The sequence below is a fragment of the Electrophorus electricus genome, chromosome 7 (genome assembly GCF_013358815.1).
Source record: "Electrophorus electricus isolate fEleEle1 chromosome 7, fEleEle1.pri, whole genome shotgun sequence".
NCBI lineage: Eukaryota > Metazoa > Chordata > Actinopteri > Gymnotiformes > Gymnotidae > Electrophorus > Electrophorus electricus.
Window position 1 is genome coordinate 21,195,623 of NC_049541.1, and position 27,722 is coordinate 21,223,344.

The 27,722-nt window shown below is 44.5% G+C and overlaps 2 protein-coding genes and 1 long non-coding RNA gene across 5 annotated transcripts; 2 read left to right on the forward strand and 1 right to left on the reverse strand.

Moving 5' to 3' along the window:
- The first annotated feature begins 217 nt into the window (after positions 1-217).
- LOC118241720 lies at positions 218-11,495 on the forward strand. The gene is made up of 2 exons (XR_004776313.1): positions 218-255; positions 11,354-11,495. It is a non-coding gene; the product is annotated as an uncharacterized LOC118241720 (long non-coding RNA).
- etnk1 (ethanolamine kinase 1) lies at positions 7,152-21,467 on the reverse strand. Its single transcript, XM_027026635.2, has 8 exons — positions 21,286-21,467; positions 15,847-16,106; positions 15,288-15,428; positions 12,652-12,794; positions 10,402-10,485; positions 10,094-10,254; positions 9,194-9,267; positions 7,152-9,096 (listed from the first exon to the last, which is right to left on the reverse strand). The coding sequence occupies exons 1-8, from the start codon at positions 21,430-21,432 to the stop codon at positions 9,024-9,026; spliced, it is 1,083 nt and encodes a 360-aa protein (XP_026882436.1). The 5' UTR covers positions 21,433-21,467; the 3' UTR covers positions 7,152-9,023.
- strap (serine/threonine kinase receptor associated protein) lies at positions 21,449-27,654 on the forward strand. Of its 3 annotated transcripts, none has more exons than XM_027026639.2 (10): positions 21,449-21,537; positions 22,979-23,104; positions 23,274-23,409; positions 23,532-23,613; positions 24,345-24,417; positions 24,532-24,631; positions 25,475-25,612; positions 25,893-26,029; positions 26,611-26,760; positions 26,986-27,654. In XM_027026639.2, exons 2-10 carry the CDS (start codon positions 22,993-22,995, stop codon positions 27,045-27,047), a joined length of 990 nt encoding a protein of 329 aa, XP_026882440.2. In that variant the 5' UTR covers positions 21,449-21,537; positions 22,979-22,992; the 3' UTR covers positions 27,048-27,654. The 3 variants fall into 3 exon arrangements, with proteins under 3 accessions (XP_026882440.2, XP_035384125.1, XP_035384126.1); XM_035528232.1 differs by lacking the exon at positions 21,449-21,537 and adding an exon at positions 22,553-22,688; XM_035528233.1 differs by lacking the exon at positions 21,449-21,537 and adding an exon at positions 22,553-22,682.
- Positions 27,655-27,722: the final 68 nt, after the last annotated feature.

Here is a 27,722-nt window from a genome sequence, read left to right on the forward strand (position 1 = left end):
GAGGGTGTAGTGGGTGTAGGCCTGGTCACGTAGTGGGTGTAGGCCTGGTGACGTGGTGGGTATAGGATGATTCGCCTGTTTGCTTTACTTTTGGCCCAAAGACATGAATGCGGCCTTAAGATTCCTTTATAATGTAACACAGCATTGTTTAGGACACAAGTAAGGCACAGTAATGTGTGTGTGTGTGTGTGTGTGTGTGTGTGTGTGTGTGTGTGTGTGTGTGTGTGTGTGTGTGTGTGTGTGTGTGTGTGTGTGGTGGGCACTGGAATAATTCCTACACCTTGGTTACTCTTAAGAGTCAGAATAAGTGAGCTGTTCTGGACTCTTTACACGTCCCCACATCCCTCTCACGCGATACACACAGGTCTTTGTTTACGCTTCAGGGGCCCACACTGCTCACTCTGTGTGTGTGTGTGTGTGTGTGTGTGTGTGTGTGTGTGTGTGTGTGTGTGTGTGTGTGTTAGATGATAACTTCCCTCTGCTTTTCTATTTCAATGGTTGTCCCTAAAACAGCATAACTCTTCAGACCTACCGCATGGCTGCTTAGGTGCTGCATGTTCTCAAAAGGCATTGTGAAGCCACGCCCCCAGCAGAGAGTTGTTCCCCGCCCCCATGTTGCCTGCAGGACTGCACCCACGTTATTGGCTGGTTTCTCAAAGTGAGCTCTCTTCATTCATTGGCCAGATGTGTTTACTCTCTCTCTCACTCTCTCTCTCTCTCTCTCTCTCTCTCTCTCTCTCTTTCTCTCTCTTGAATATTTCTATTCTACCGCCTCTCAACGGACCAAATTTGCAACAGTTTACCTCCCGACGTAACACAATCTATCTATTTATTTTTTCATTTATCCCGCAGAACGCGTTTCCGTGTTGGCCCTAAATCCTCTATTCTTCGCCCCCAAAGCGCCGCCTCTGCGCCACGCAGATAAATAGGAATTCCAAACTCTAATGCAACGTTTGCCATGGTACGAATTCCAAGAGTGGAGTCTAGAAATAGCTCCAGTTCGTTTGTGGCGCCTAAGGCCTGATGCTCTGTAGGAGGCTTTGGTGATATTTGTTTCTTGCATATTTTGTTCTGCGTTTCTTTCTTGCGTTCTTCACCCCCACCCCCCATAAAGCCAAGATATGCAGTTTCCAGTGCAAAAACTACAAAAAAAAAACAAAAACAGAAAAAAGCGCTTCTTTCTTTTCTCCACCACACAGCAGCTTCTCCCATTATTTTGCTATGACATTACATTTTTAATTGAATTGAACACAATTTACTCCTTAAGAAAACTTTTAATTAAACACCATATGGACAGACTGTGGAGAGATGGAGGCCTCCATGAATTTTCCCTCAGGGAAAATTGTGGCATAATTAAGAATTTGAACTGTAATGACACACGTGGATTTAATGGAAACTTGCTATGCAAATAGAACTATGTATAACTGGCATTTATCAGATGGAGTGAGTGACGTTTAGAGTAAAGCAGCGGGGGAAACCTCGCTCCTCCGGTCCCTCACTCCCTTGAGTCCATCTCATGGAAGACGCAGCAAATTGTGGAGGCATGGCCGATGGCACGGGTCACGTGAGAGGTCACGTGACCTCACCGTGACTAATGTTGCATTCAAAATGCATGAGATGTAATGTAAATTCCACACCCTGTGTCCTAAGCTATTTGTGAAACAAATGACTGGTGTTTGAGGTTGTGTTCATTGCTAGTGTCACCTGTCTTTGGTGAAATCTGCAGGCTTATAAATTAGGTATGCAGGAGGTTATACTAAAGCTCTCTGGATCGTGAGTTCTGCAGAAGAACATGTTCTATCTGGATCAGTTATTTTGCTCCTGTGTCATTTTTGATGTGCTTCATTGGGGAAGGGTTGTGAAAGCAACGCAGTAAGACATCTTCTGTCCCCTGGCTGGGGTCTTCTGTCCCCTGGCTGGGGTCTCCCTTTCAGATTAGCTCAGTTCTCTAACGTGATGTCTACCAAAAAGAAATGCACTGATTAAATCTGCAGAACCACAATATAGCAACAAATTCTGCCTGGCTGGTACACTGATGCAATACTACAGAATATCTGGAGCACAAGTTGAATTTATCAACAACAACAAAAAAGAAAAAGAAAAAAAAAGAAACTGCTCGTGGAGGGAAAAGGCAGAAATGATTTGGCTTTTTCCATTTTAAAGAACATCTCTCTATAGAGTGGAAAAAGGGCACAAACCATCCAGCCGTTTCTTCCTCGGGACAGAGGCCAGACCCGCTTGTTTACGGAGGACCTCGCCCGACGAGCAGCGAAGGCGGAGGTAAAGCGGTCCGCGTCGCTCCCGGTTCAGAGTGCACGGCGAACGCAGCGAGAGATGAGACGTAAATAGGCGCGCTGACATGTTAAAAGCCTGGCGCACAAAAGCGCGCGCGCTGCGAGCCGCGAGAAAACGGAGCGGACGGTTAACGCGAGTCAGGATGGCAAGAAAAGAGGGAGGGAGAAAAAAACCCCGGAGCTCATAATAAAGGACAGGAAATGCTGTGTTTTAGCACAACAAAACTCATTTGCGGAGTAGCTGGGGACTTGAAAACAATTATCATCTTCCGTCTTCTGTAGCCGCGTCTCGGTTTTGTGAAGCCTCTTTGTTTTTCTCAAGGACATATTAATTATTTTAGATGAGGTCGATGTTTATGCGTTGAATAAAGCAAAGCTTTTTGTCCAAGATCAGCCAGCCTCTGATGGGTCCCCTGCATCCAAAGAAAAAGGGAATACATTTGAAAGAACTTAATGAGAACGTTTGTTCTAATTCGTTAAGCATTTATTTATATGGGTTTTTTGTTTGTTTGGGGTTTTATATTTTGGTCCTTTTCCTTCACCTTTGTGTAGATTGTAGTTTAATTTTGTGTCCTTTGAAAGAGGTAAGGTGTTTTTCATACCAGTGATGCAATGCAAAAAAAAAAAAGTAGAAAGATGAAGGATAAACATTTTAGAAAATATATGGTTAAATGTGCTCGTCATGGCAACGGGACCTCTCCAAGGCCAGCAGGCATCAGAAAAAATATTTTGGACTGAAATGATAATTATATTGGTAATATCACAATGTCCTCCCCTCTGCAAAATGTTTCAAAGAAATGTATGTACCTGCTGCTGATTAGAGGAGACACACACACGCGTGCACACACACACACACACACACACACACACACGCACACGCACACGCACACACACACGGGCCTCCTCATAAGAACAAACGTCTGCTTTAATCTCAGTGCCCATGAGCCCTCCATCCTCTTCAGTAGAAGAACAGAGGAGGTCAGAGGACCCGTCGCCACGGTTACACTGCAGGTCAGGAGAAGAACAGAGGAGGTCAGAGGACCCGTCGCCACGGTTACACTGCAGGTCAGGAGAAGAACAGAGGAGGTCAGAGGACCCGTCGCCACGGTTACACTGCAGGTCAGGAGAAGAACAGAGGAGGTCAGAGGACCCGTTGCCACAGTTACACTGCAGGTTAGGAGGAGAACAGGAGGTCAGATGACCCATCACCACGGTTACACTGCAGGTCATATTATGATGCTCCTTACTAACTCCGCCTCTCACCACTGCATTCACCCAAAACAACCATAGCTGCAGTTTGTCAAATATGTGCTTCTCTGTGCTTTCAACTAATCTCATCTCTATCTCTCTCTCTCTCTCTCTCTCTCTCTCTCTCTCTCTCTCTATATATATATATATATATATATATATATATATATATATATATATAAATATAAAAAAATAGATTAAAAAATACAATAAAAAGGCAGTATCTCTATAGAGAATATTAACCATATTTACAGAAACTGGACAAACTGGGTGATTAAAGTAGGATATTGGGCTATATGTTATATAAACATATATTTTGCTAAACAGCATTTTTTTGATATGGTATGAGTTGTTTGCAATTTGCAAATACTGTTTTCCAGAAATAAAATGTTTAACTTCGCTGAGTAATTTTACCTTTGTAAGCGGTCGACGTTAGCTGTGTTGAAGTAGCTAAAATTAGGCTAGATTGCATATTTCTTTTTCATTTTTTTCTCTCTATTTTATTAAATCTCTAATATTTCCCATATTGTTAATATTATCTTTCAAATTCGATACTCCAACTGAAACCTATGTTGTTTTTTGCCTTTATAGTAAACCATAAAGATCAGTAACTCACCTTTGTCTTGCTGCCATGTTCTTCACAAATTCAGTGTTCAAAGCTTGCCCAAGTTCTCTAAGTTTGCTGCAAACCTCATTATTTAGCCTGCAGACTGTCTGGAGCAGGAGGCGACGCCAGAGTGACCGTCTTCTCTCCTCCAGCAGCGGGAAGATGCCCTTGTGTTCAACAAATACCATGGATGGCGTTCTGCTGCCATCTGTTGGTCATTCTGTGTATTGCAGTGTGCTGGCTTTCCTGTTCATAAACTTATTTGGCAGGCATTCTAGCGTTAACAACTCATTTACCACGCATTATACAGGTATACGTGAAAAGCAGCAATTGTAAGTATTTTAAATATTTTACCAATTGGCTAAGAATGCATTGGCTTGAGAATGTATTTTCTACTGTAGTCTGTCTCTCTCCCGTTAGCTCTCACATTGCGTGTGTGTGTGTGTGTGTGTGTGCGAGTAGCAGTGTCGGACTGTCTTGGCTTAATTCTTACGCAGCGCAAATACGTTCTGCCTTGCTGTCCTAGTACAAAAGTAATCGGAATTTACGAACTTCCTAGTAAAAAAAAAAAAGGCAGGCAGCACAGAAACCTTTTCAAAAATATTTTTGACCAATTAATTTATCTAGGCCTGACACTGGCGCGAGGGTTTCTAATAATGTGACAAGGTCTAAGGATACACGCGCGTTGCTAATGGCTGCGAAGCAGGGACAAGCCTCAGTGAGCCCCGACAGTAAGCTTCACTCTGTCATCCCAGCAGGGTGCCAAGGAAGTAAAGGGCCGAGATTAGTCGGGGAGCTCACTGAGTGAAGTGTTGATCTCGGAGTCCTGACAGATGTGTAACGTTCAAAACCGACAGTGCGTTGTGATGATGGCACACACACGTTTTTATTTCTTCATATTCTACCCCCTGCCGCGACACACAAGCATCGCTTGTGTTATCCTACGGCAGCTGTTGGTAATCTCGGGGAATATCGTCATATCTTCACATCTGTTCGCACTGTGCACGCCTTATTAATCTTATGGCAGATCTTTAGCGCTCCAATTTGGCCCTTTCATCCCGCTCGGTACGGTACGTGCTATTCCTCGTGGTAAATCTGCGCTGGAACTGGACAAGCGTTTCGCGAGCCTGCCGCAGCCAGATGTTTCCCTCCACGCGCCTGTGGGATTTTCTCTTGTGTGAGGAAGTGCGGGGACAACAGCTACCCCGCATTACTGCGACCTGCGCACTGAGCAGATGATCGCAAAGCTCTTGGCATCATAAAAAAAATAAAATAAATAAAAAAACAAGTTTTGAAAGAACTCACTGTGGAGTCTCTCTCTCAGTGCGTTTGTGCAGTGGCTGTGGTATACGTGTTACTCTACTTTTATCTGGTTAACAGCAGTTTGATGAAGAAGGAATGTTCTGGAATGAAACCCTCCAGGACAATATTCCCATATGTCACATGGGTAATAGACTCGCAGATTTGCCAGCGCTGCACTTTGAGCTGCATACGGAACGGACGCTGCTGGGAAAAGGTTTTCGAGGCGTTGCATGTCCGCTGTCTGCAGGCTCGTGGCAGTGGCAGGTACGACTGCTGAAATATCCGGCAGCGCGCGGCCCCCCAGGCCTGGGATTGCTCCGGAAACACGTGCGTTCTTGGAACGTCACATTAGAATGACAGGAATTAAATGACCATAGATGCAGGAAGTGAGACGTAAAATCTTGAAGATCAAACAGGAATGAAATGTTGAATTTAATGACTGAATTAAAAAAAATTAAAAAGTGTTTTATTACGACAAGCAAAAGGCGCAAATATTCAACACATTAGTTGTTAATTCAACAATTTTGTTGCCTGGAGTGATTTCTAATATGTTCTTTATTTTTGGTCAAATTATATGCTCTATGCCATTAAACGTGTCTACATTTATTCCATCGAGGTCTAAATCATTTATACAAAACCAAAAAAGTTTAATATTTGGTTGATACAGTGCGCAAATTAGCACTAGCAAGACTTTCTGCTAAACAATGAAAAACGTAATGAGGTTACAGTGATATAAAACCAGACCGAGCTGTGTACAATTACCCCAAATATAAATACCCCCTGTTTAAGAGCCATTCATCAGATAAAAATAGAGTGGAGGAGTCTTTTGTGATTAACGAGGTGAGACTTGCGCTAATTACTGTTTCCTCCGCTCGTAATTAGGTTGGCACGTCTAACCAAGACGAATGGACGTCGTGACCCGCTGCGGCTCCGCTCGCGGCGTTATTTTCGCGCGCGCTGCCTGCTCCGTGAGCGTCATTGCGCTTCCACGTTCGCGGCTTCCGGCGGCTTTTACGTCTTCATTTCACAAATCGCATTACCGTGACCTTGTGCCCAGGAGTCCGTGATTGCACGTTGCTTTATTGCACATTGTGAACGATGAGAACTGTCTCATCCATTAGTCCACGGGCCTGCGCATGAGCACCTGTTGTGAAGCGTTCAGTGGGTCTAATTGCCCTATCTTATCCCACGCGCCGCTCTAAACCACATACGACGGCTCTCCTGTTTAACTTAGAGAGAGAGAGAGAGAGAGAGAGAGAGAGAGAGAACCAAAAACGTAATAGCGAAGCGCAGATAACATTTGTGAGTTTTTGGTATTTGAATCTAATTGCTAAAGACGGGCTGTGACGCGGTTTGGCCTCGGTGTGGCCGGTGGAGGCTGAGGCGTGAATAACGCTTACCGAGTCCGGTAATGAACGCGGAGCTGTGGGACTCAATCAGACGCAGCGCGGCGCCTTTCTAATGAGTCCGTCCGTACATTACACATTTACAACATGTCAACATTTCCCCCCGTACAACACTTCACTTATCAGGTTGGCCAGTCGAGTTACTGTTACGTCCTCAATCATTTCGGGCAGGACATTAATTACACAAGCGGCAACTATGAAAACTAAATTTTTATTCTACGGTAATATTGTAACGTCATGTCAATCTTGAAGCAGGACTCGCGTGTACTCAGACTGAAAACGCGGGAGAACACATTAGACTTAGACTTTTATTTTCAGTCAGAAGAGGTAAATACAGAATCTAAAATTCGACCCCACATCCCACGTTTTCATCATTTTCCAGGTAACTACATTTTATTTGACAGTATTTCATTAAAAAAAGAAAATCTCACCTTCGTACAGTTACTCATAAGACACAAGCAAAGATATTACATTTATTATAAGATGTACATATACACATATACTACATGGTAGTGGATGTTGGCATGGGGTGTTTGTCACTAGCATTGTATCAGTTTCAACAGAACATCCTAACAACACTATAAAGAAACAGAAAACGTCTTTCTGGCTAATGTAATCAACTTATTTGCTTCAAAGTGATTTCAGAGAACATAAGTGTATCGTGACATTTTTCTTTTAGAACGCATAAGTGCACTGCTAAAAAACAAACAAAAAACTCACTTTAAGAACCTGACTTGGTTATTTGTAAGAAACTTGGACGTGTGGTCTGTACATTTACAAACAGGTCTTTATCTGGAGAGCTGCTATTCACAGTATCAATACATCTATATGTACACCATGGTCAATTGTGAAGACAGTAGAGAAACCGCTTGGGATATCGGAAGTTTGGGAATGGTCTCCAAGACCCAGAAATAAATATATCCAATTTTGAATTGGACCAACAAAAAAGTCTAAAATGATTCATTCTGATCCAGATAGCAGCTGTGTTAGTACAAGACATGTCTTAGAGATGCTGGAACTGATTTTAAAGCTCTAATTTCTGCCAGACTTCACCAAAAAAGAAGTCAATACCACCCTCTCCAGCCAAACCTTCCTCCAAAACATGCACACAAAATGACTGACAGGCAGGGAGGACCGCCTCTTTGAGGAGGTGGGTTCTGATGCTTAGTGCCATTGTATTGTGTTGACGTTAGATGGTGATTACAAATCTCAGTACAGTCAGACTTTTTTTTAAATCACAACAGATATGTTAGCAATAGCTATCAGAATGTAAAGTTTGTTTAAATGTTCCTATTTTTAAAAAATCACTTACAGCATCTTTAATGCAAGTCTTAACTTTGTGGCTTTTGAAGCAGTATTGGGACCAATGTTTTCTCTACGCTCTCACCGTAGTCACATAGGAGACGTCACCGCACAACAGCGCCGAGGCGCACTCCGCTGCTCTCCTCATTAAGGCGATCGGGTTACACGCGCACAAACAAGCGATTCACTATTTCTTCACAACAAACATGCAAACAAAACCTATACAAACCGCTTACATCGGTGTAAAATGAAAGTAACCATCATACATTATTAGAGTGGAAAACGAAAAACCTCTGCACTTTGGTGTAGGTTTCATCTCAAAGACAACAGCTGCTGGCGCTTCTAAAAATCATTGCTACCTCTAAGCAACGTCGGAGACGGTGTGGTAATGGCAGGATGGCACAGGAAATGTTATTCTGAAATAAACAAAACAGGAGAAGCCAACCAGTGAGTGTCTGAGCTGCAGCTGTGCACGACACAGGACCGGGGGGGGGGGGGGGGGTCTTGGTCTCTGAGCTTTCTGATGGTCCCAATCTCTTCTATAGAGTCAGGCAAGGAATTAAAAACCCACCACTCTGTGCTCAGAGCAACTACTGACACGAACCTCAGTTTGTCTGTACTTCCTGTTTTAGTTGCGCCGTCAGGTCCCTGACAGTCTTTAAACAGTGTGGACGCGGCTGGTCTCAGCATGTCAACAAAACTAAAAAGTGGATCGAGAAGGTGCTGAACAGAAAGCTGTTTCTGGGTGTTTGTTTTTCCTAGGATAATGTGTTCAGTCTTCTGCATATGGAACAGCCTGGTTGGTACTGCCCACGTCCACCACAGTCCTTCTCCGACGAGTAGCACAAAGCACAGGATGAAAGATTATTCCGGAAGGCTCAGTGCTGTGACCTCTGGTTTCATCTTGAAGTACTGGCTAAAGCGAAGAACTGCATATCTAAAACGATAGAACAATGATATGCTGGTAAAGATGAAAAAGATGTTGGTAGTGAAGTATTTGCTTAACTACAGTATTTGTTTAGACATTCACTTACCCCAAGAAATCAAAGTCAATGGTGGAATACTGAGCCTGAATCAAGGCCCACAGAGCCCAGAAGAAATGAGACGCCTAGAGTGAGAATATGAGAGAGAGCGAGAGAGACAGACAGAGGGAGAGAAAGCACGAGAGAGATAGAGAGAGAGAGAGAGGGAGAGAGAATTAGGTTAAGGGGCACAACAAACCAGTATTGTTCAAGTGAACCACGTGACTGTTCCAGCACCTCCTACTCACTACTGTAGCTTTTAAAGTTCTCTGGTTGATGGAGCATAACGGAAGGATCATTTCCTGTGAGTGAGGACATTTAACAAACCTTTAACAAACCCTGTACACTTTATCACACCCTGTACACTTGCGTTTCTGTTCCAGTGGAGACACAAGTGACCACATGAGGAGACTGAACCTGTTACTTTCACCACCAAGTGAGCAGAGCTGGGAGGCAGCTGTGTGCCAGGGATAACCCTCATTCTCACACTCACCCTCACACACTATCCCTCACCCTCACACACTAACCCATATCCTCACACCCCCTCACCCTCACTATCCTTTTTAGGCCTGCGGGGAGGGGTTTGACTTTTATAGGGGCACCGTGAGCAACCCTCCAAGAGGCGGTCACATTAGCCTTCTTCTATAATGTCCCACTGTACTTTTTAATAAGCAGCAGGGTGGGATCGAAACTCAAGAGTAAGGCCTATTTTATCATGTCAGAACTATGCCAGGCTGCACAAAACAGCAAAGCAAAAAGTTCTCTTGCATAGTTACTTTTCATATTGATTCAGACACTGTAATTTACTGTAATTGAAAGATGGCTTAAGGCATTTCTGTGAGCTGGGGGGAGGGGGCCTATGACACAGCCCATAGTCTCTTCGCTCTGGTTACGGCATCAAAGAGGACTTACCAGGGCAAAGCGGTTGACCTGCACGTACAGAAGCTCCACTTCACTGTCAGTCACCTCGGTGGACTGATCCTTGTATTCCTTATACGCCTCTAGGTATGCCTTGAGCCACTGCAGCTGTAGGCTCCGCCCAGGATACAGGCTGTAGTCCACCTCGTTCAGACCTGTCCGTCAAAAACAAAGCCACATCCACCACAGCATCAGCAATGTCCGTCTTGTGCAGAGTGGCCACACCCCTGCACGACACCACTTTCAACTACGTGCGCTCTCTGCCCTCGAGGATGTAATTATCTTTACTCCCACAAAATTACCTGCAAATTCGTTGAAGTGGTTCCCAATGTCATAGGCTTGGTAATTGTAGCCAGCGTATTCGTAGTCAATGAATTTGACATTTCCTGGGGAGGGTAAAAAAATGAAGTGTGTTTTTAGAAAAGGACTGAGGCGTGTGGTGTTAATCCCTACCTAATTCCTACCTAATCCCTACACATCAAAGCTACGCATTAGCAAACCAACACAGGAACTACCTGGGCTTATAGCTGAGCTCTAAAATCACGGAGTCGGAGTAAGGGTTTGTGTTCTGAAAGGAGAAACATAGGTGAGAAAGGTTCCTATTAGACGCAGGTACACACACTCAGATACGTGCAGAGTGACTGTCGTGGGCTAAACCGTGCTGTGAGGAATCTCAATTTTGTTGATAGTGGCAGGTTTTAGACTCCCCCCCCCCTTTAGAAAATATCCCGGCTCGCAGAGAGCCATGACTCGGAGCCAAGAAATCTAGGCTGCGATACAATTCCCATGCCATTCCAAAACCAGAGAGGAAGATGGAAGTTAGACGTGCAACCTCTTAGCAGCTATTGGGAAGTCTGTTAACTTGCAAGAAATTAAGCAAGCAAAAGCATTCTATAAAAAGGCTTAGAAAATGAATATTAAAAGGATTAGAAAACGTGGAAATGAAGAGATAGGCTTTGTTAAATCCGTACATCCATATTAGTGCCCATTTAACAACTAAAAGCAAAAATAACCATGAGATCATGCTTTAAGGGAGAAATGTAAAAGCAACGTAAAGAAGTAGTGGGAAAGAAAATAAACAATGTCGCCCCCCAGTGGATCAGTAAAGAAATTACGAGTCAGGACTGTTAGATAAGAATAGTGATTTCAAAATACAAAACCTTACTCCTTCATCACATTAAGCAGTCTACTCATTTTAATGTTTCAGAAACTGCTGAACTGGTTTTCTGGAGCTAAATGTGCACCTGCAGCTAGTGTGTGTGTGTGTGTGTGTGTGTGTCTGTGAAAACTAAACCTTGCTGTCCAAGTGCACTTTTTTAGACTAGCTTTGCTTTAGAGCTTTTACGATGAGTTGTTTTTTTGTTTTTTTTTGACAGTAGACAGAAGTGTTGGTCTACAGAAAAAGACACGTGAGATGGTTACCGGGCCCGTTGGCGTCCTAGCTGGACACACAGAACAGCTCCAGTCAGTGGCTATAGGCCTGTGCAGCAGATGAAGAGATTTGGGGCAAACTCACATCTGTCACAGAACACACACAGCTTCACTGCAGAGTGGCTTCTGCCACCCGCCCCTTTAAGAGATTTGAGGCCCGAGCACCTTCCTCCCCGCCCCTGACACGCCCACCCGGCCATGACGCTTTCCCATTGGTCCAGGAGAGCACCAGTGACAACAAGGGCTTAGAGGCCCTATGCAAACGAGGTGGTTATCCTGGACAGGCGGAGCCTCACTGCCACAAAAAAAAACCTCCTGACTGACAGAACAAAAACAAAACAAAACAAAAACAAAAAACCATAAACACAGCTCGGACTGCTTGGATATTGCGCAATTCACACAACTCCACTCTCTCTGTGTATTTTTCCCTCTCTTCCTCTCTGTGAGTGAAAAAGACAGCATTTCTTATACCATGTAAATCCTCCCCTCTGCCCGCACCCCTTTTATCGGTTTATTTTTTTAAGGAGTTAATGTTAGCTGGAGGAAGTGGCGTCGATCGCTGTCAGCGTGACCGTCTTCCTCCGTACGGAAGCCTGTCTGTGACAGCAGCTAAGCGCACACGCACACTCTTACAGGCAGTGGTGCAGTATCGTGCGCCCGCCCGGCCTCGGCGGCTGGCTGGCAGCCTTTTTCCTGCTGCTCTCACTCAGTTTCTCATGGGGAACACAGAAAGGTATCACAGCATCACACAAGGGACAAAACACATCAACATTCCCCAAAGCACCACCAGCTAACATTTGCTGCTTTAAAAACACGAAAAACACGAGGAATAAATAAACAAATAAATAAATAAAGCGCGCACACCCCCACACCCCCCACAAACAGACATAACCAAAAGAAAATAAATAAATAAAACAGCTTATAGCTGCAAATCTCCCTGACCCTTAGACGAAATGGTTGGGGGACCCTTTATTAGTGTCTTTAACGATTATCACGAGTGAAAAAATTAAAAACCAGGCCTACCTCTAGCTGGAGAGAGTGAGGGGAGAAGGGGAGCATGGTGGGGAGGGAGCATATGAGGGGCGTGGTGAGGAGGAGGTGGGGAGGGGACCAGGACTCACCTCCTGCTGACCGATAGATGATGTTTTTGCACAGCAGGTCATTGTGACAGAGCACGACGGGAGAAGCCAGCTGGGAGAGACTGTGCTGTAGCCACACAAGCTCGTCCTGCAGACAGGCAACACTGGGCACTGCGCTGATCAGCCTGATCACACACACACACACACACACACAAGCATACATGCACGCACCCACAGGCACGCACGTACACACACACACACACACACACACACAACACGCACGCACAAGCACATGCATACATGCACGCACCCACAGGCACGCACGTACGCACACACACACACACACACGTGTAGTTTTTGTCACACAAATTTAATGCATTTAAAAAAAAAGAACATTAAAACAGATGTATTTTTTGTCTGTGAAAGACAAACATGCACTCCCGTGATCCGATACCATGGCCAGAACCTGCGAACCTCTGCCCAGGTTAGACATAACTACAGATCCAAGCCTGTTCATCCAGCCGAGTTTCTAGCGTATCACATTTGTATCCCCAGGTGGTTTTGGAAAAGGTGTCATGTAATTATCTAATACATCACTCAGATCACCCAATTCATATCACACAGGCAAGAGGTTTTGCTTTTTAAAAAGAATAATTTTTTCTGTATGTTCTGGTGTCATATTTTCTGAGGCACTTTTGTCCAGAGTCTAAAGTGTGTATGTGCTTAAGGAGTCAGCTGTCACTGACTAGTATGGGAAGAGTTAGGGGTTAGTTAACTCCAATTGCAACTGTACAACGCACGATGGATCAGACACAAAAAAAACCCTTCCTAAGTGTTCTGTGAAGTTCCCACCGAATCTCAGGTATTCACAGAGCACAGGTAGGGTTAAGAAACCTGTGCAGCAGCACAGCAGCAGTGTGCACGCTCCACAGAGTTTGTGTGTTCGTTTTGTGGGGACCTTGAAGTTTTGCCTTCAGCTCTTGGCAAAGCTCGTCCACCAGTATTTGGGTGTGGCACAACTGCTCCCTGGATCATCTGTCAATGCACTGCACAGGGAATCAGCCAACATCTGGTTTGTCTCCTCAAAATCATTCCTGTACTCTGGAACTTTCTTTCTACAGAAATTCCCAAGAACCATATGTTGATTTTTGTGAATTACATTTAGGGCATTTCGCTGGCGGTGTTATCCAAAGCGATTTACAATTATGACTGAGTACAACTTGAGTAATGTCGGTGAGGTGGGACTTCAATTGGTAATCTTCAGACTACTAGTCAAGTACCTTCACCACTGAGACCCCCCTGCCTGTTTTATTGTTAACACATGTTTAAGGTATGTTTAACTCCAGGATATTCTGAGCTTTCTTACTTAACTCGAGTTCCATCATCATAGCAGCCCATGCAGGCAGCGCCAAGCTAGCTGGCAAACTAGCACTAATGCTAATTAACACTGTAGATGTCTAACGCCACAGAGTGACTGGCCATTGTGTCATTTCCCTTTATTAAACATCACACAATATACGTCACGTGTAACTGAGTCATCAGCATACTGAGGACCAGGCACGCACTCAGCATGTGTGGTGAGAGGAAAGGACAGTAATCTGGCTTTGACAATCTCTACAGTGCCCTAAATACGTTATTTTTGTGTCTTGGGATTTTTCTGGAGTCACGGCCCTGCTCACGCGTTGCACTGAAGCACATTCCTTAAATGAAGAACGTGCATGGGTGTGGCAGAACTAAGGCTCGAGATGTAGTTCTGACCCATTTCCAAAAAAGGGTTGGGTTAGACAGAATACATCAGGAGCAAGTGGTTAGACGTGCCTCCGCAATATGCGATAAGCTCAGGCCCTTTTAGTTCCTTTTAAAAGCCGAGCGCAAGCAGGAGAGTTCACCGTGGTGGTGAACGCGCAGGAATGCGCAGGAACAACAACGCAAACAAACAGTGAGGGAGGAGGACACACACATACTGGTCAGGGAGGTGCAGAGGAGCCACACCAGCACACACAGCGCAGACCTCCCAGGGCTAAAGAGATCATACACCAAACCTCCTCCAGTGGCATTCCGAGAAGAAAAACAGTACAATTATAACTGACAATGCCAGGAATGATATACATAGTCTTATTATTTTCATCAATATTGTGGTTCAGTGTGATGAGAATAAATTTTAGATTTATATTACGGTGACATGACTAAATTATTTCAACTGCCTGATTCACATTCAAAATTCACAATGGAATTGTTTTGCCTTAGTAATTAGAGGATATATTTTGAGTGGGAGGATGTCTATAGTCAAATTCCTATTGTGAGAAACTGGACACGTCTGAAGTGAGAACGGCATGTTGCTCTCGACGGTTGGAGGAGGTGGTGTCACAAGCACTCAACACCCTCTCTGTGCTGGCAGAGTATAAACATCACACCCCTGTCGCACCACTTCACCAACCTTGCCGTAGGCAACTTGTGAACGAAACTCACAACAGGCGCTCCCGTAGATCACCTGGTCATGTGGGTGGGTCAAGGTGCAAGTAACACCAAGATCTCGAGTTTAACTCCCAGGAGGTTGTGCTGCTCTGGATAAGAGCGCCTGCAGTGTAAACACGGGTCTTTCCTCTTTTGCTAAACAGGACGGATTCAAATGGAATAGGATCAGTCACCAGAACCGCGATGCTTCCAGCTGGACTCACCTCTGGTTCTTGGCTGGATCCTCGAAGCGGGTGGGGACCAGGGAGAGGAACTTTCCCATCTTCAGCCAAAGGTCTGACTGTGGCACCCAGCCGTTGTGGGCGTGAATGGCATGGTACTTTGCCAGCTGCCGTGCAATCAGCCTAGCACAAAAAAACAACAAAACAAAACACATGAACTAAAACGGTCACTGTGGTCTGGGGTCTAGCAACTCGCAATATTACTATGGTTACATTAACGCATGGCCAGAGGGTGAAGGTTTTTTTGCTTTTTTGAAACAGCGAGAGAGGCCCTAAGGGCAGCAGACGGGGGCACGCCGCACTCCCCGCACACCTGCGAGGTTGGGGACGGGCACCATGAGCTGGGGCTGGTGAGGCTGTGCTTAAAGAGAAGGGTAGTGTTGCAAAGAAGGTTGTGGCTTTAGAGCGCAGGACCCAAGCACCACGGCCTCGTGGGCCCAGAGCTCAGGGAAATCAGACACCTGTGTGGCAGGCCCTGCTTTTGAACAAATCTAGGCTGACCGGGTGTGTGCATGGGTGTGTCCGTCCATCCATTCTTTACCTGAAAATTCCAGGGTTGCGGATATGCTCCGGCTCCAGGACCATGCCTTCGAGGAACTGGTAGCAGAGGCCATTGTTGAAAGTACAGTAGAGGTGCGGAGCACAGCGGTGCGCCTGAAGGACCAGGAAACTCTTCACCTCGTTCTCGCGGTCCACAAACAACTCCGTCTTGTGGCCGTAGATCCGCACCAGGACCACGTCCTGCAGGGCACTGCCAATGTAGCAGCCAATCAGCTTGTTGGTGATGCCGTCGGTGAAGGACTGCGGAGACAGGAAGAAGAATCTTTCAGGGGAAGAACGCAACACTTGAACTGTCTTTCCTTTTGTTTAGTTGGCCGTACTCCCCGACACGGTTCAAAACACAAGATGCACCTGCACATAAGAGATGCCAAAGTTCTCCGGTAATACACACACATTCTCAGGTAACGGGTATCATAAAATGGACCTCATCTAAGAATCTTCTCATGGGAAATTCATACACCTGTTACTGTGATATACGAGACACTTTTCCAGCAGAGACGATCCATGATCTTTCTCTCCTTAACTTTACTCAGGATCGACGCATCTTTTAGGTCTAGCGTTTGCTCATCTTGGAGCTCAGACAGGACACCGCTGTGAAACCATCCCAAACGAGCCTGGTTTCTACACTCTTGCACCTGGCACGGGGGTACCTGGAGTGGCAGGCGTGGCTTCTCTGGCTCCTTATGACGCCCCCCCCCCAAAAAAACCCCGACGACTCTGCAGACTTTCAACCTCACACCGGTTTTCTTTCAACACGGAAATCAACACTCAATTCTACGTTTTGAACAGTGGACAGTTCTTATCGTCAGATCATTCAGAACTGACTCATAACTCAAGACAAAGAACTAGGCTCCAGGAAGCAAAACAATTATCAAGTTCATAAAATAAAAGTGGACCGCAAATTTGGAGCTTTAACCAGCAAGCAAAAAAACAAACAAAATCATTAACCATTAGTGATGTTACTATTCAGCTGAATAAACATTACTGCTGATGAAGGTTTATGAGCCAGTACTAAAGTAAATATTAAATTTACAGATTACTTGATATTAAATAAATACACAACTTTGGATCTTAGATTTAAGACTAGATAGAATGAAGAAGAGGACAGACCTGTGGTGGAGATGATCAATAACAATAAATCCACTTAAAGAGGAACCCGAGTCTCCGCTCAAGAACAGGAGTGAGGTCATCAAAGCAAACGCACGCGCAAGCCTTTGGACACAGGCAAAAAAACTGTGAATGCCTCCAAATCAAAAAGCTGACGTTCACTGACAACTTGACTTCAGCACTCAAAATTCAGCAGCTCACAGCAAAATTTGACAAGCATAAGGAAACAAAGGAGCTTTTTCCTGCTCATCTTCATTACTGAAGGAGAGGAAGCAGAACCAGTCAAATATAATGCGAACTGAGGACAGCCGTTTTCACCGCCTTACTACACTAACGACGAGAAACTAATGTGCACCCGGAGCACCTCATTAAGTAGAGTCCTTTAGTGTAGTGTAGTGTAGCGGGTCATACCACTGCGTGTCTGGGGGGGGACTAGGGTTCTATCCCCTGACTGGGTAAGTGCGCTATGCTGTAATAAGAGTCATAGAGAGAGACTCCTAACATGGCACTCGCCTGCCTCTGTAGCATCGTTGAAAACTGTAAGTCCACTCTGGATAAGAGTGTCTGCCAAATGCACAAAATCGTAAATCGTATTAACAAAGAAATGGCATCAGTTGCAAACTCATGGTGTTCATTTGCTCAACAGCAGACGAAAGGCTTTTTCTTACGGGCATCATGTGCGGTGTCATATGATTCAGCTACTGGGAGAGAACAGCGCTGTACTGATATCTGCCTGGGCTTTGGCTGCGTGAGGAACAGTTTCTCCTGGGACAGTCCGAACTCCAAAACATAATAATCATGAATCCAGGAGACAACGCTTTAGATGTTAACCCTGACAAGCTGCCATCTTATACAGTACAGTGTGGTTCATCGGCTCTGGAGAGCTGCCCTGTACAGTGTGGTTTGTGGGCTATCAATAACCATCCCATGTAAAACTACTCATAAAATACCTGATTGGACATATTTGTTTTTAAATACAAGGGCAGTGGTAACTCAGTGGTGAAGGTACTTGGCTTGTAATTGGAAGGTTGCTGGATCACATCCCACCGTTGCCACTGTTGGGCCCCTGAGCAAGACCCTTAACCTACAATTATTCAAGTTTGTACTCACTCATAATTGTAAGTCACTTTGGATAAAAGTGTCAGTTAAATGCTGTAAATGTAAAAAGGTTCTTCTAACTTTCAATTATCATGACCCTTTCGTTCAGTCAACAAAAATAAACATATAAATGTTATGCTGAGGCAGTATGTGTATACAATGATCTTAAGGAGAGAAGCCAACGCTGCTCTCTACTTCAGGTTAAAGGAAAGTCATGCTAGTTATAAATCTATTAAACAACTAATGATTAATAGAGAACTGACTTGTGATTGACAGCAGCTAAACATTAAGCCTTTTTCTTTAGGCCCTTTTCTTCTTTTTAAAAAGCACCTTGCACAGATTAAGTTTCTGTAAAGAAACGACCAAACTGACATTAAAACATTTGCTCCTTGTTGGGACACACTGGGACTAACAGTTTTAAGGTATTGAAGGTGATTTTTATGCTATTCAGAGGTGGTTACTGTGGACTGTTGGTTTGTTTTCGTGTAGCAGTCTGTTTGGAGTCTCTCTCTCTCTCTCTCTCTCTCACTTAAGGATATATGCATACATCCTGTCAGTAAAGATAGGACTATGAGGCAATATTCCATTAGGCCTGGACAAAGGGTATATGATAACTAACTGGTGCTTCCCTGGATCCTGTGTGTGTGTGTGTGTGTGTGTGTGTGTGTGTGTGTGTGTGTGTAATGACTTGGACATATAACAGAGCTTTTCAATGGAAGGATGAACATGGAAAAGCAAGGAACATTCCTCTATAAGTGAACTACAACTCAGCAAAACAATGGTGAACTAATGCCAGCCAAGTGTAGTTTCTAGCAAAGGTTACTCAGCGAAACTCAATGCGAGTTTGTTGTTTCATCAATGTGAAGCATCACCCATAAACAGTCCCCCTACTCAACTGCTAATAGCACCCCCTATGGACACATCTGGTAAATGTGAGTGAGCAAGAGAAGTCAGGTCCATCAAAAAAAATATACAAATAAACACATTTTTAAAAACCCCTAAACAATACAGATGAGATTTTGTTCTTTTGAACAAATGAAGTTGTGACCTAATCCCATGTTTTATCATTCCCATACGAGGCATCAATCACCGTGACACCACAGCTGCAGAACAACCAGGACATACCACGGAGCGCCGCTTGGACCTTTCTCTTCATGTCCCAGAAAAGGAACCACGGCACTCATGGTTGGACTCCACCTTTGACACGAAGGGGACAGAAACCATTAGTGGAGGGTGTACAGGTTTTCTTCCCTCTGGGAATCCTGTCATTCCTGCCCTATTCCTGAGTGACTGTGTGGAGAATGCAGGATTATCAGGAATTTTACTTCTGGTCCAGTTAGAAGCGATGGGCATGTGCCAAGTTCCCCACTTGGTGTTAACATTAAGGAAAACTAGCTCCATGGGTGCCCCACCCCCTTGGCACATTGTGTATGCACAGGTCACATCCTGACTTTTTAAACAAGCAAACGCTTTCTCCCTGGTATCTGGGAATGCCTTGCCCTGATGTCAGCTATTCAAACCAGGATGTGGGTTTCACTAAAACAAATTACAAACTTGCTAATTAGCTAATAGTAAAATGTGAAATCTTGACTAATTTAAACTAATTAACAACTGAATAAGCTTCTCATTCAATGATATGAAAACAGTTCATGTCAGGGAACATGGAGGAACCCATTTACCTACTCACACTAACCACAGGGCTCGGTCTGACTGTACAAAGCTTTCAAGATGAATTAAAGTGGCCTGTAAGGCCTGATAAGGATTTATTTTGCAGCTCCAACAGTGTTCCTGTGTGTGCGGTTTAAAGCTACAGTCAGCGTTACTTACACTGAATTTAGGCAGAATGATATTTATGTTGAATTCAGGCAGGGAAATGAACCCTTCGAAACAGAGCAGGTACATAAAAAGCCCAGTAAAAGCAGAAGAGAGATTTACTACCCAATGCTAAAGTGGCCAAAAGACGAATGAGGTCTCTGATGGAACGAACCTGCTATGTAAAAACCTTCTCCCCTAAGATGAGCAGAAACTAAGCTAGAACATGGGAGAAGATAAGAGGTCCATCTAGAACGCGGGAGAAGAAAAGAGGTCCGTCTCCATGGGGATGCCGGATACAAAACCTGAGAGGAACCTGAGATGTAAAGAGTGATTTATGGTGACGGCGTAGAACTGGACCGACAGGTTTGAGTTTCTTCTAATAAATGTGGTAGGTTACTGTGACTTTGACACTCCTTGTAAGGATGCTTGTCTTTCAAATAAAAGAGAAACAAATTGATCATCTAATATTATATGAAGCTTAGTCTTTCTAGGAAATATTAAAATTCTGAAACCAATTATCCTTCACCCCAGAGTAATAAGTTATCTATTATGTTGTAATTACATTTCCATTAGGTAACTGCTCAAACTATTAGAACCACAGAAGCACATTTAGTTACCTGAATCATTCCAAATAGTTTTCAGTGGTCGCCTGGTCTAGATAGTGCTTTCAATTTAGCCCTTTATACTATTAGCTAAAAATATAAAATAAGTTAAAAAGAGGGTTCGTTGACTTTATCAAATAACAGTGTCAATTACCTTATAAACCCGTAACTAAGTAAGGTAATATTTGCAAGAGCAAACTCACTGAGAAACACGCAGACAGAACTGAGGCCATGTTACCGCGTCTTCACAAAGCTACCGGCTAAGATGTATCTGTTAATGTTCATTTTATCCGATTATTGTTCATTACCAACCAGCACCACGTTCCCCATACTGCAGCATTACGTAGGTTTTAAGAAGCAAAATGAGCAGAAAGTAGATCGATTCCTATAACGACATCAAATCGAATTAGAGCGAGGAACTTTTTTTCACTGCTATTCGACAAATGTAGGAAATGTGAGCTTCCTATGAGCACGTGAGTGGCTCCAGCACCTACACATAAACCGCACGTACCAGCCAACGCTCGAGGGTGCCTGCTTCTTCCACATGCAAGCGAGCGAGTGCGGCGTTTGGGCTCGAGATTAGCCGATTATCTGAGTTATTTGCGTTATTCCCGTCCAGAATACGCAGCGCGCGGCTCGTTAATCCCAGCAACGGGCTTTGCGGGCTGGTGACGCAGCTAACCGGGGACCGACACCTCTGTAGCGAGGCCCGAGCGGCCGGCTGGACGCTTTGGCTTGTTTGCAGTCATGCTGTGAAAATTAGATGAGTAAACGTCGGTAAACTGTACGAGATTCACCTTCATTTCGACTTCTGTGGGTTTCCAGTTGGGTCGGATTTCTTTTATCAGTTGCAGCGCTCCGGGTCTGTGGTCGTGCTCGTCGACGGTGACGTTGAGTTTCGGGACGACTGGCGCGCCCTCGGGGACGTGGATGTAATTCGCCATCGCTGGACACGCGCCTGAGGGATCTGGTGCTGCGAAGCCTCGCGAATGCTGCAGACGTCCGTGAACGCGAGATAGTGCTCGAGTGTGCAAACTTAAAACAGCTCGGTGTGTAATACACTGCTGCTCCGCCTTCTTTCTCTCTCTCTCTCTCTCTCTGTGTGTGTGTGTGTGTGTGTGTGTGTCCTCTGCGCGCTGCATGCTGGTCCTTATGACTCATTCATTTGCAACAGAGTTTTGGTTAGCCATGTCACATTTAGCGGGCACGGATGTATTTTTCCTGTAGCATCCCTTAAACGGGTTATGCATTGCCAAGTTAAGGTTAACATTAATATAAATTAACATCATTTGTTTAAGCATATGAACATATAGTTTGTATTAAAAATATAGCGCGTTTTTACATATATAATGTATTCTATGGGTGGACAGATATTTAATGTCCAGAGTTTGGCAATGGTTCTGAATTTCTTATCAATTCGGTATTCAGAAATACTGAGGCACGTATCCCCGAAATCAATAACAATACTATTAACAGTTAGCCTATTATAAAACACAAGTTTAAAACATGACATTAAGCCTATGTCATAACATATATATGACATTTTCAAGAGCTATTCTGCACTTTTGGGCTCATCAAATGCCCTTAAGGGAAATGAACAAAAATATCAAATAACACCTGCTTCTAGGAGCACGTAGGCTACGTATGCTTACATCTAGAGCAGCAACTTACATTAGCCACCATAGACTGTGGTAGCCTCAGGCAGAATGAGGTGAAGGTAGGTTAGTTTGTGTGTGCGTGTGTGTGTGGAGGGGAGAAGGGGTGGGGGACCTTGTTCCTAATCTACGATAGTTATTCGTACTTTCGTTTTCCTCTCTTTTTGACATTCATTAGATTTAATTAAATAATTAGCGACTAAAAATACATCGATATTTTAATGTGATGATCGATAGTATAACGTTAGTATTGAAAGTATCGATACCTCAGTTTCGATCATCATCACTACCGGTGACATCCAGCAGCATCGCTAAGTCTGCGCGTCACACACACCTCCTCCACACAGCGGGAACGTCTGTTCGGGAGCTTGTCGATACTCGGATGGAGATTTGTGAAACACCACACGCAGCTTCCGGTCCGTCCGCATTATTGGTCGTAGCGGGCCGTTAGTCGTACGGGTTGTGAAGGAGCCTTGTGTGTTTGTGTGGCCCAGTGTCTGTCTGTTTGGGCACAGAGCTCTCTCATCAAAGCTCTCCAAGTAACGGTAACGGCGCTGCGTATTACAGTGCTGTCCTTTGACACTTACCTGTCAGAATTACCCTAAAGGGAATCATTGTGTGTCGGTGTACCAGATAGCTGGCTAGCTTAGCATTTGCTAACGGCTAAGTAGCTAGCCAGCCAACATACACTTTTCACCTGATTTAGTAGTTTGGTGACTTTGTGTGATTATTTTTAAAACTATCCACTTAAAATCTCGCGTATGTTGTTGTAGTTATCTGTGCGGCTGTTCGTAAGTGTCGGTGGCCCGTGTGTGCTCGCCCTGTCACCCCGCAGGCTCGGTGTGAAGTATGGCGATGAGGCAAACCCCGCTCACCTGCTCCGGACACACCAGGCCTGTGGTGGACCTGGCCTTCAGCGGAATAACCCCGTATGGCTACTTCCTCATCAGTGCTTGTAAAGGTAGGTGTTTGGCCTCAAGGTGTACAAGGTCGCGTTTTACTAAAAACCCTAACGTGCAAATGAGACTCGTCTAGATATAGGGGTTTAATTGTGGATGTAGTTCTTGGGTGTCGAGTAAGTGCCGAGGAAGATTTTAATAAGATCTTTTCACTTTTGGGGGCCTTTGCAGATGGCAAACCGATGTTGCGGCAGGGAGACACAGGGGACTGGATCGGCACGTTCTTGGGTCATAAAGGCGCTGTTTGGGGGGCCACCTTAAACAAAGAAGCCACTAAAGCTGCTACTGCTGCTGCTGATTTCTCAGCGTAAGTAACAACATCGCTAATGTGTCTGAAGTTGTGGGTATGGCAGCACCTCCATACAGAGTGAGGTGGAGTGTTGCTGTTGTGTAGACCTGCGATGTTTTTGTTTTTGCCTGATCATACAGAAAAGTCTGGGATGCAGTCACAGGTGATGAGGTTCTCACGCTGGCGCACAAGCACATCGTCAAATGTGTTAACTTCACGCAGGTAAGGTCTTGTGGTCTACATACATATTATATGTGCATCATTTTGCAAATGTTATGGGTGACGTTCATTTATAGGAGACACAAGGGTATTCAGTGGAGTATTTACACTGACTGTGTCATGAACAATCCATTTAAAGGATAATTTCATTATCCTTCATTACAGTGATGTCATTATCCATATTATGTCCATATTATTCACATTATAGTGATGTATAGCCACCACTGCACTTCCCTTATAGAAAAATGTTAATAAGGCATTTGGAATTTATGCAGCTAGTTTGCTACACCAGTTTGTGTCCGCGTGTATCAGAGAGAGTTGTAATAATGTTTCACCTTTATCAGAAGGGCCTGTTGCGCTCGTTTGCTTTCAGAAACCCTGAAAAGTGGGAACAGTGTGTTCCCTTGTAACCTTGCTGATATTATGGTAAATGGGAACATCACACACTGAAATCAGGTCTGCTCTTATCAGTATGTACACAAAGGAAGCAAATGTGCCAAACCAAGCAAGTATATTTTTTATGTCTCCCGTAGAATCCAACAGTGGCTTTGGATCACAGGGCTGAGTGATCAGTTTATCAGAAAACATAATCTCAGAAATCTCTACAGAGTCTCTTCTCAAGCTGCTTTTATATGTTACGAATGCAAAACCAACAAGCTCTCCTGATCTCTCTCGACTCTTGTGTGTCTCTTTGCTAACCGCATGAAACCAGCCTGTGGTGTTTGTATCAACAGGACAGTAACTGTCTTTTGACTGGTGGAAATGACAAAGTGCTACGCATATATGACCTCAGCAAGCCTGAAGCAGGTATGAACCATCACAGGACTAGGTTGCTGTGAAGGAGAGAAATCTTGTGTGTGTGAGCCCACCCGTGAGGGAATACATCAGTCTGTTATTCTGTAAACTTTGTTTCTGTTCCAGATCCTCAGGAATTCTCTGGCCACACTTCTGCCATTAAAAAAGCTCTGTGGTGCAACAGCGATCAACAGATTCTTTCAGCTGCAGAAGACAAAACCATACGGTGACTCACACTGGTGTCTGATATGCACAGTGACCCGCACTAGTGTCTGATATGCACAGTGATTTTTGTATTATGATTCTGAACCAGATTTCAGTCATTTGTGTCTGTAGGAGTCATTGCTGGTCTTGGGTCACTCTGCTCTGCTGTTCGCTGTGCTCTGCTCTGTGCTGCTGCAGCACAATCGTCCTGTGAGCTGATTGTTAGTGTCCTTGGAAACATGCATCTCCAGAATCCCATTTTTGTCAGGAACACAGAAAAACTTGAATTTTCTGAAAGTAACTGTGGAAACAAACCCCAAAGAATGAAATGTAGATGTATTTCAGCACAAAAAAATGAAAAACGTCTTAAGTGTATGACTTCATATTTCAAATATACTCACAGGTAACAAGCAACATCATTTATTTTAAAAAGTAACATTCACTAATTTAGCTATCTAGGAATGCAGTGTCAGTACTAGTCAGCTAGACACTATACAAACAACTACAACTGTCCATGTGTAAAACCCACATGCTCCTCTTAAATAATGGATTGTTTGAGAAAGTAAAAGAATACTTGTCAAACAAAAAAACCAAAGAGCCAAAGTTGAGCTTGTTCCCTGAACGCGACGCAGCAGACGTTGTCAAACAGGATCACATGAGCAGACACACATTTTTGAGGGACACACCTGACAGTTTATGGGCAATTTTCAATTTTTTAATGGCCGTGTTCATAGCCACTTCTAAGGATAGTCAGAAATGTACGCCCATATCCCATACATGGTTAAAAAAAACCAAACAAACTGAAAATTGCTGAAAGTGGAGACAACAACATGATCTTGTCCTGTTCTTGTTGCCTCCTCCGCAGCCTGTGGGACAGAAACACAAAGGAGATCGTGAAGACTCTCTCATTTGAAACGTCTGTCAGTAGCATGGAATACATACCTGACGGGGAGATTCTGGTCATCACCTATGGAAGGACTGTCGCGTTCTACGACGCTCATATGTAAGTGAGATTCCCTTCTCTGGTTTAGCCAGACATGGAGAGACCCACCGACTGAGCCTGTGCAGCAGGAGTTTGCATGAAAACAAACTGCTATGGAAAATGAGTGTTGGGTGTGTGTGGACTGTCACACCTGCTCTTATGAAATTGCTTTCTAGGAACCTTAAAGGGACACCTTGCCCATAATGTTTCCATGGCTACCAATGAAAGAACCTTTCGTGTGTAGAGTCTTGGATTTGGAGTCTTGACTGCCATTTGTAACTTGTAAGCATGATCTTTGCAGGCTGGAGCTGATTAAGACCGTGGATGCCCCTGCCTCTATTCACTCTGCCTCACTGCACCCCGACAAAGACTTCTTTGTGGCAGGAGGCGATGACTTCAAGCTCTACAAATACGACTACAGCACCAAGGAGGAAATGGGTAGGAGCGCAAAGCAATGGCGCCTCCAAAAAACGCAAACGCGGCTAACGAAAAATGGTTGTCGACGGCAATGGTTAGCCAGAACTCAATTAGTTGGGACCCACTGTGTGATGCTAACTCCACTTTGCTGATTTTTACTCAATTATTTCAAATCAATATTGGAACATTTGTTGTAAATACCAAGATTTGAAAGTGAATTGTGACCAGCTAACACCAGTTTAAGAGCATATAAAGTGCAGACCTTAAATAACTGATACCATGAGTTTTGTTGATTTGTACCTATATACAAGCTACAAGAATGACAGCCCTCTATATGGCCTGTGATTTCTGTAGGGTTTTGTCAGTTGTAATGTAAATTACTGGAAAAAAATAATAAAGGTGACATTCTGCGCTCTCATGTCCATAATCCTGCGTGTTGTAATACGGAAACTGAACAACTGTCACTGTCCCAGTACAGGCGGTGTCTAGGGGGCTCAGTGTGTAAAGGGAAGTGTGCCGCACCTCACTTGACCTGCTCTGTTGCCGGAGCTGAACGGTCCGTGTGCGTGTGAGTACTAAAATCGTCCCCTCTGTCTTTCCAGAGTCCTACAAGGGCCACTTTGGGCCCGTGCACTGCGTACGCTTCAGCCCAGATGGAGAGCTATACGCCAGCGGCTCCGAGGATGGGACCCTCCGCCTGTGGCAGACGGCCGTGGGCAAAACGTACGGCCTGTGGAAGTGCGTCCTCCCTGGTAAGCCCTAAAGGAATAATGCGCGTGGGGTACCTTCACACCCGTGGGCTGTCAAGAGTTACGGGGTGCAGCTTGCAGAATTGGGGCCTGGGTCACTGAGTTTACTGAGACACAACCTGCGTTTGTGGGAGGTTTTCATATAAAGAATATATACTTCATATTACACATACAGTTCTTGTTTGGGGAGCGTAAAGGTTGTAAATGCTCTGATTTGTCTCTTGACAGAGGAGCTGTCATCAGAGAACACCGATGCGCTGTACTGCCCCCCGGCTGAGATTAAAGCCTGAGACACAGAGAGGGAGGTGGGAACCGATAGGTTCGGGATGGGTGGGGCCAGCGCGTCCACACCCCCGACAGAGAGGTGGGCTAAGCTGTCAATCACCTGAAACAGCCCCAGGGCAGGAGCTGAGTCTTCCAGGGGAGTGTGTGGAATCCACCGACGTATCCAACCCAGATGAAGCCATCGCAGACGGGAGCTGCAGCCCTCCCTCAGACTGCACTCAGCTCCTCCAGTGGTCTGTCTCCACATGCTGTGTGATCACTATGGTTACTTTTTTTTCTCCCTTTCTTTCTTTTCCTCTTTTTTTCCTACAAATTTGTGCTTTTAAAACAAAAAAAGTGTTTTGTTTCAGTAAAAGGAAATACAGTGTTCACATTCGGTTTGGTAACATCCCATTGGAAATGACCCTAAGAAGAAATATGATGTCAGATGCTATTCTTATTCACAGCAGTGTCTTGTGGTGTAACAGAACATGGACCCGTATCTGTGTGAATACTGGGGTGTTTTGAACAGCTAACAGCATTTAAAAGCTTAAGTTCTTAACGCTTGACTATCTTTGGTTGCAACATGACAGGTGTATCATGTAGTTAATAAAACATTGGTGATGTAACGTTTAGCACCTCGTGCGTATTCCGTCGCTGCAGATAGCGTTCGTTTTAGAGACACGTGTGTCAACACTTGT

Excerpts from the sequence above, each read along its gene's own strand:
- etnk1 (XM_027026635.2), bottom strand. The coding sequence starts at position 21,432 with ATGGCGAATTACATCCACGTCCCCGAGGGCGCGCCAGTCGTCCCGAAA. Across the intron at positions 9,268-10,093 it reads AGGTCAACCGCTTTGCCCTG|GCGTCTCATTTCTTCTGGGC; the intron begins GTAAGTCCTCTT and ends TTCTCACTCTAG. Across the intron at positions 9,097-9,193 it reads ATTGACTTTGATTTCTTGGG|ATATGCAGTTCTTCGCTTTA; the intron begins GTAAGTGAATGT and ends CTATCGTTTTAG.
- strap (XM_027026639.2), top strand. The coding sequence starts at position 22,993 with ATGGCGATGAGGCAAACCCCGCTCACCTGCTCCGGACACACCAGGCCT. Across the intron at positions 23,614-24,344 it reads AATGTGTTAACTTCACGCAG|GACAGTAACTGTCTTTTGAC; the intron begins GTAAGGTCTTGT and ends TTGTATCAACAG. Across the intron at positions 26,761-26,985 it reads GTGGAAGTGCGTCCTCCCTG|AGGAGCTGTCATCAGAGAAC; the intron begins GTAAGCCCTAAA and ends GTCTCTTGACAG.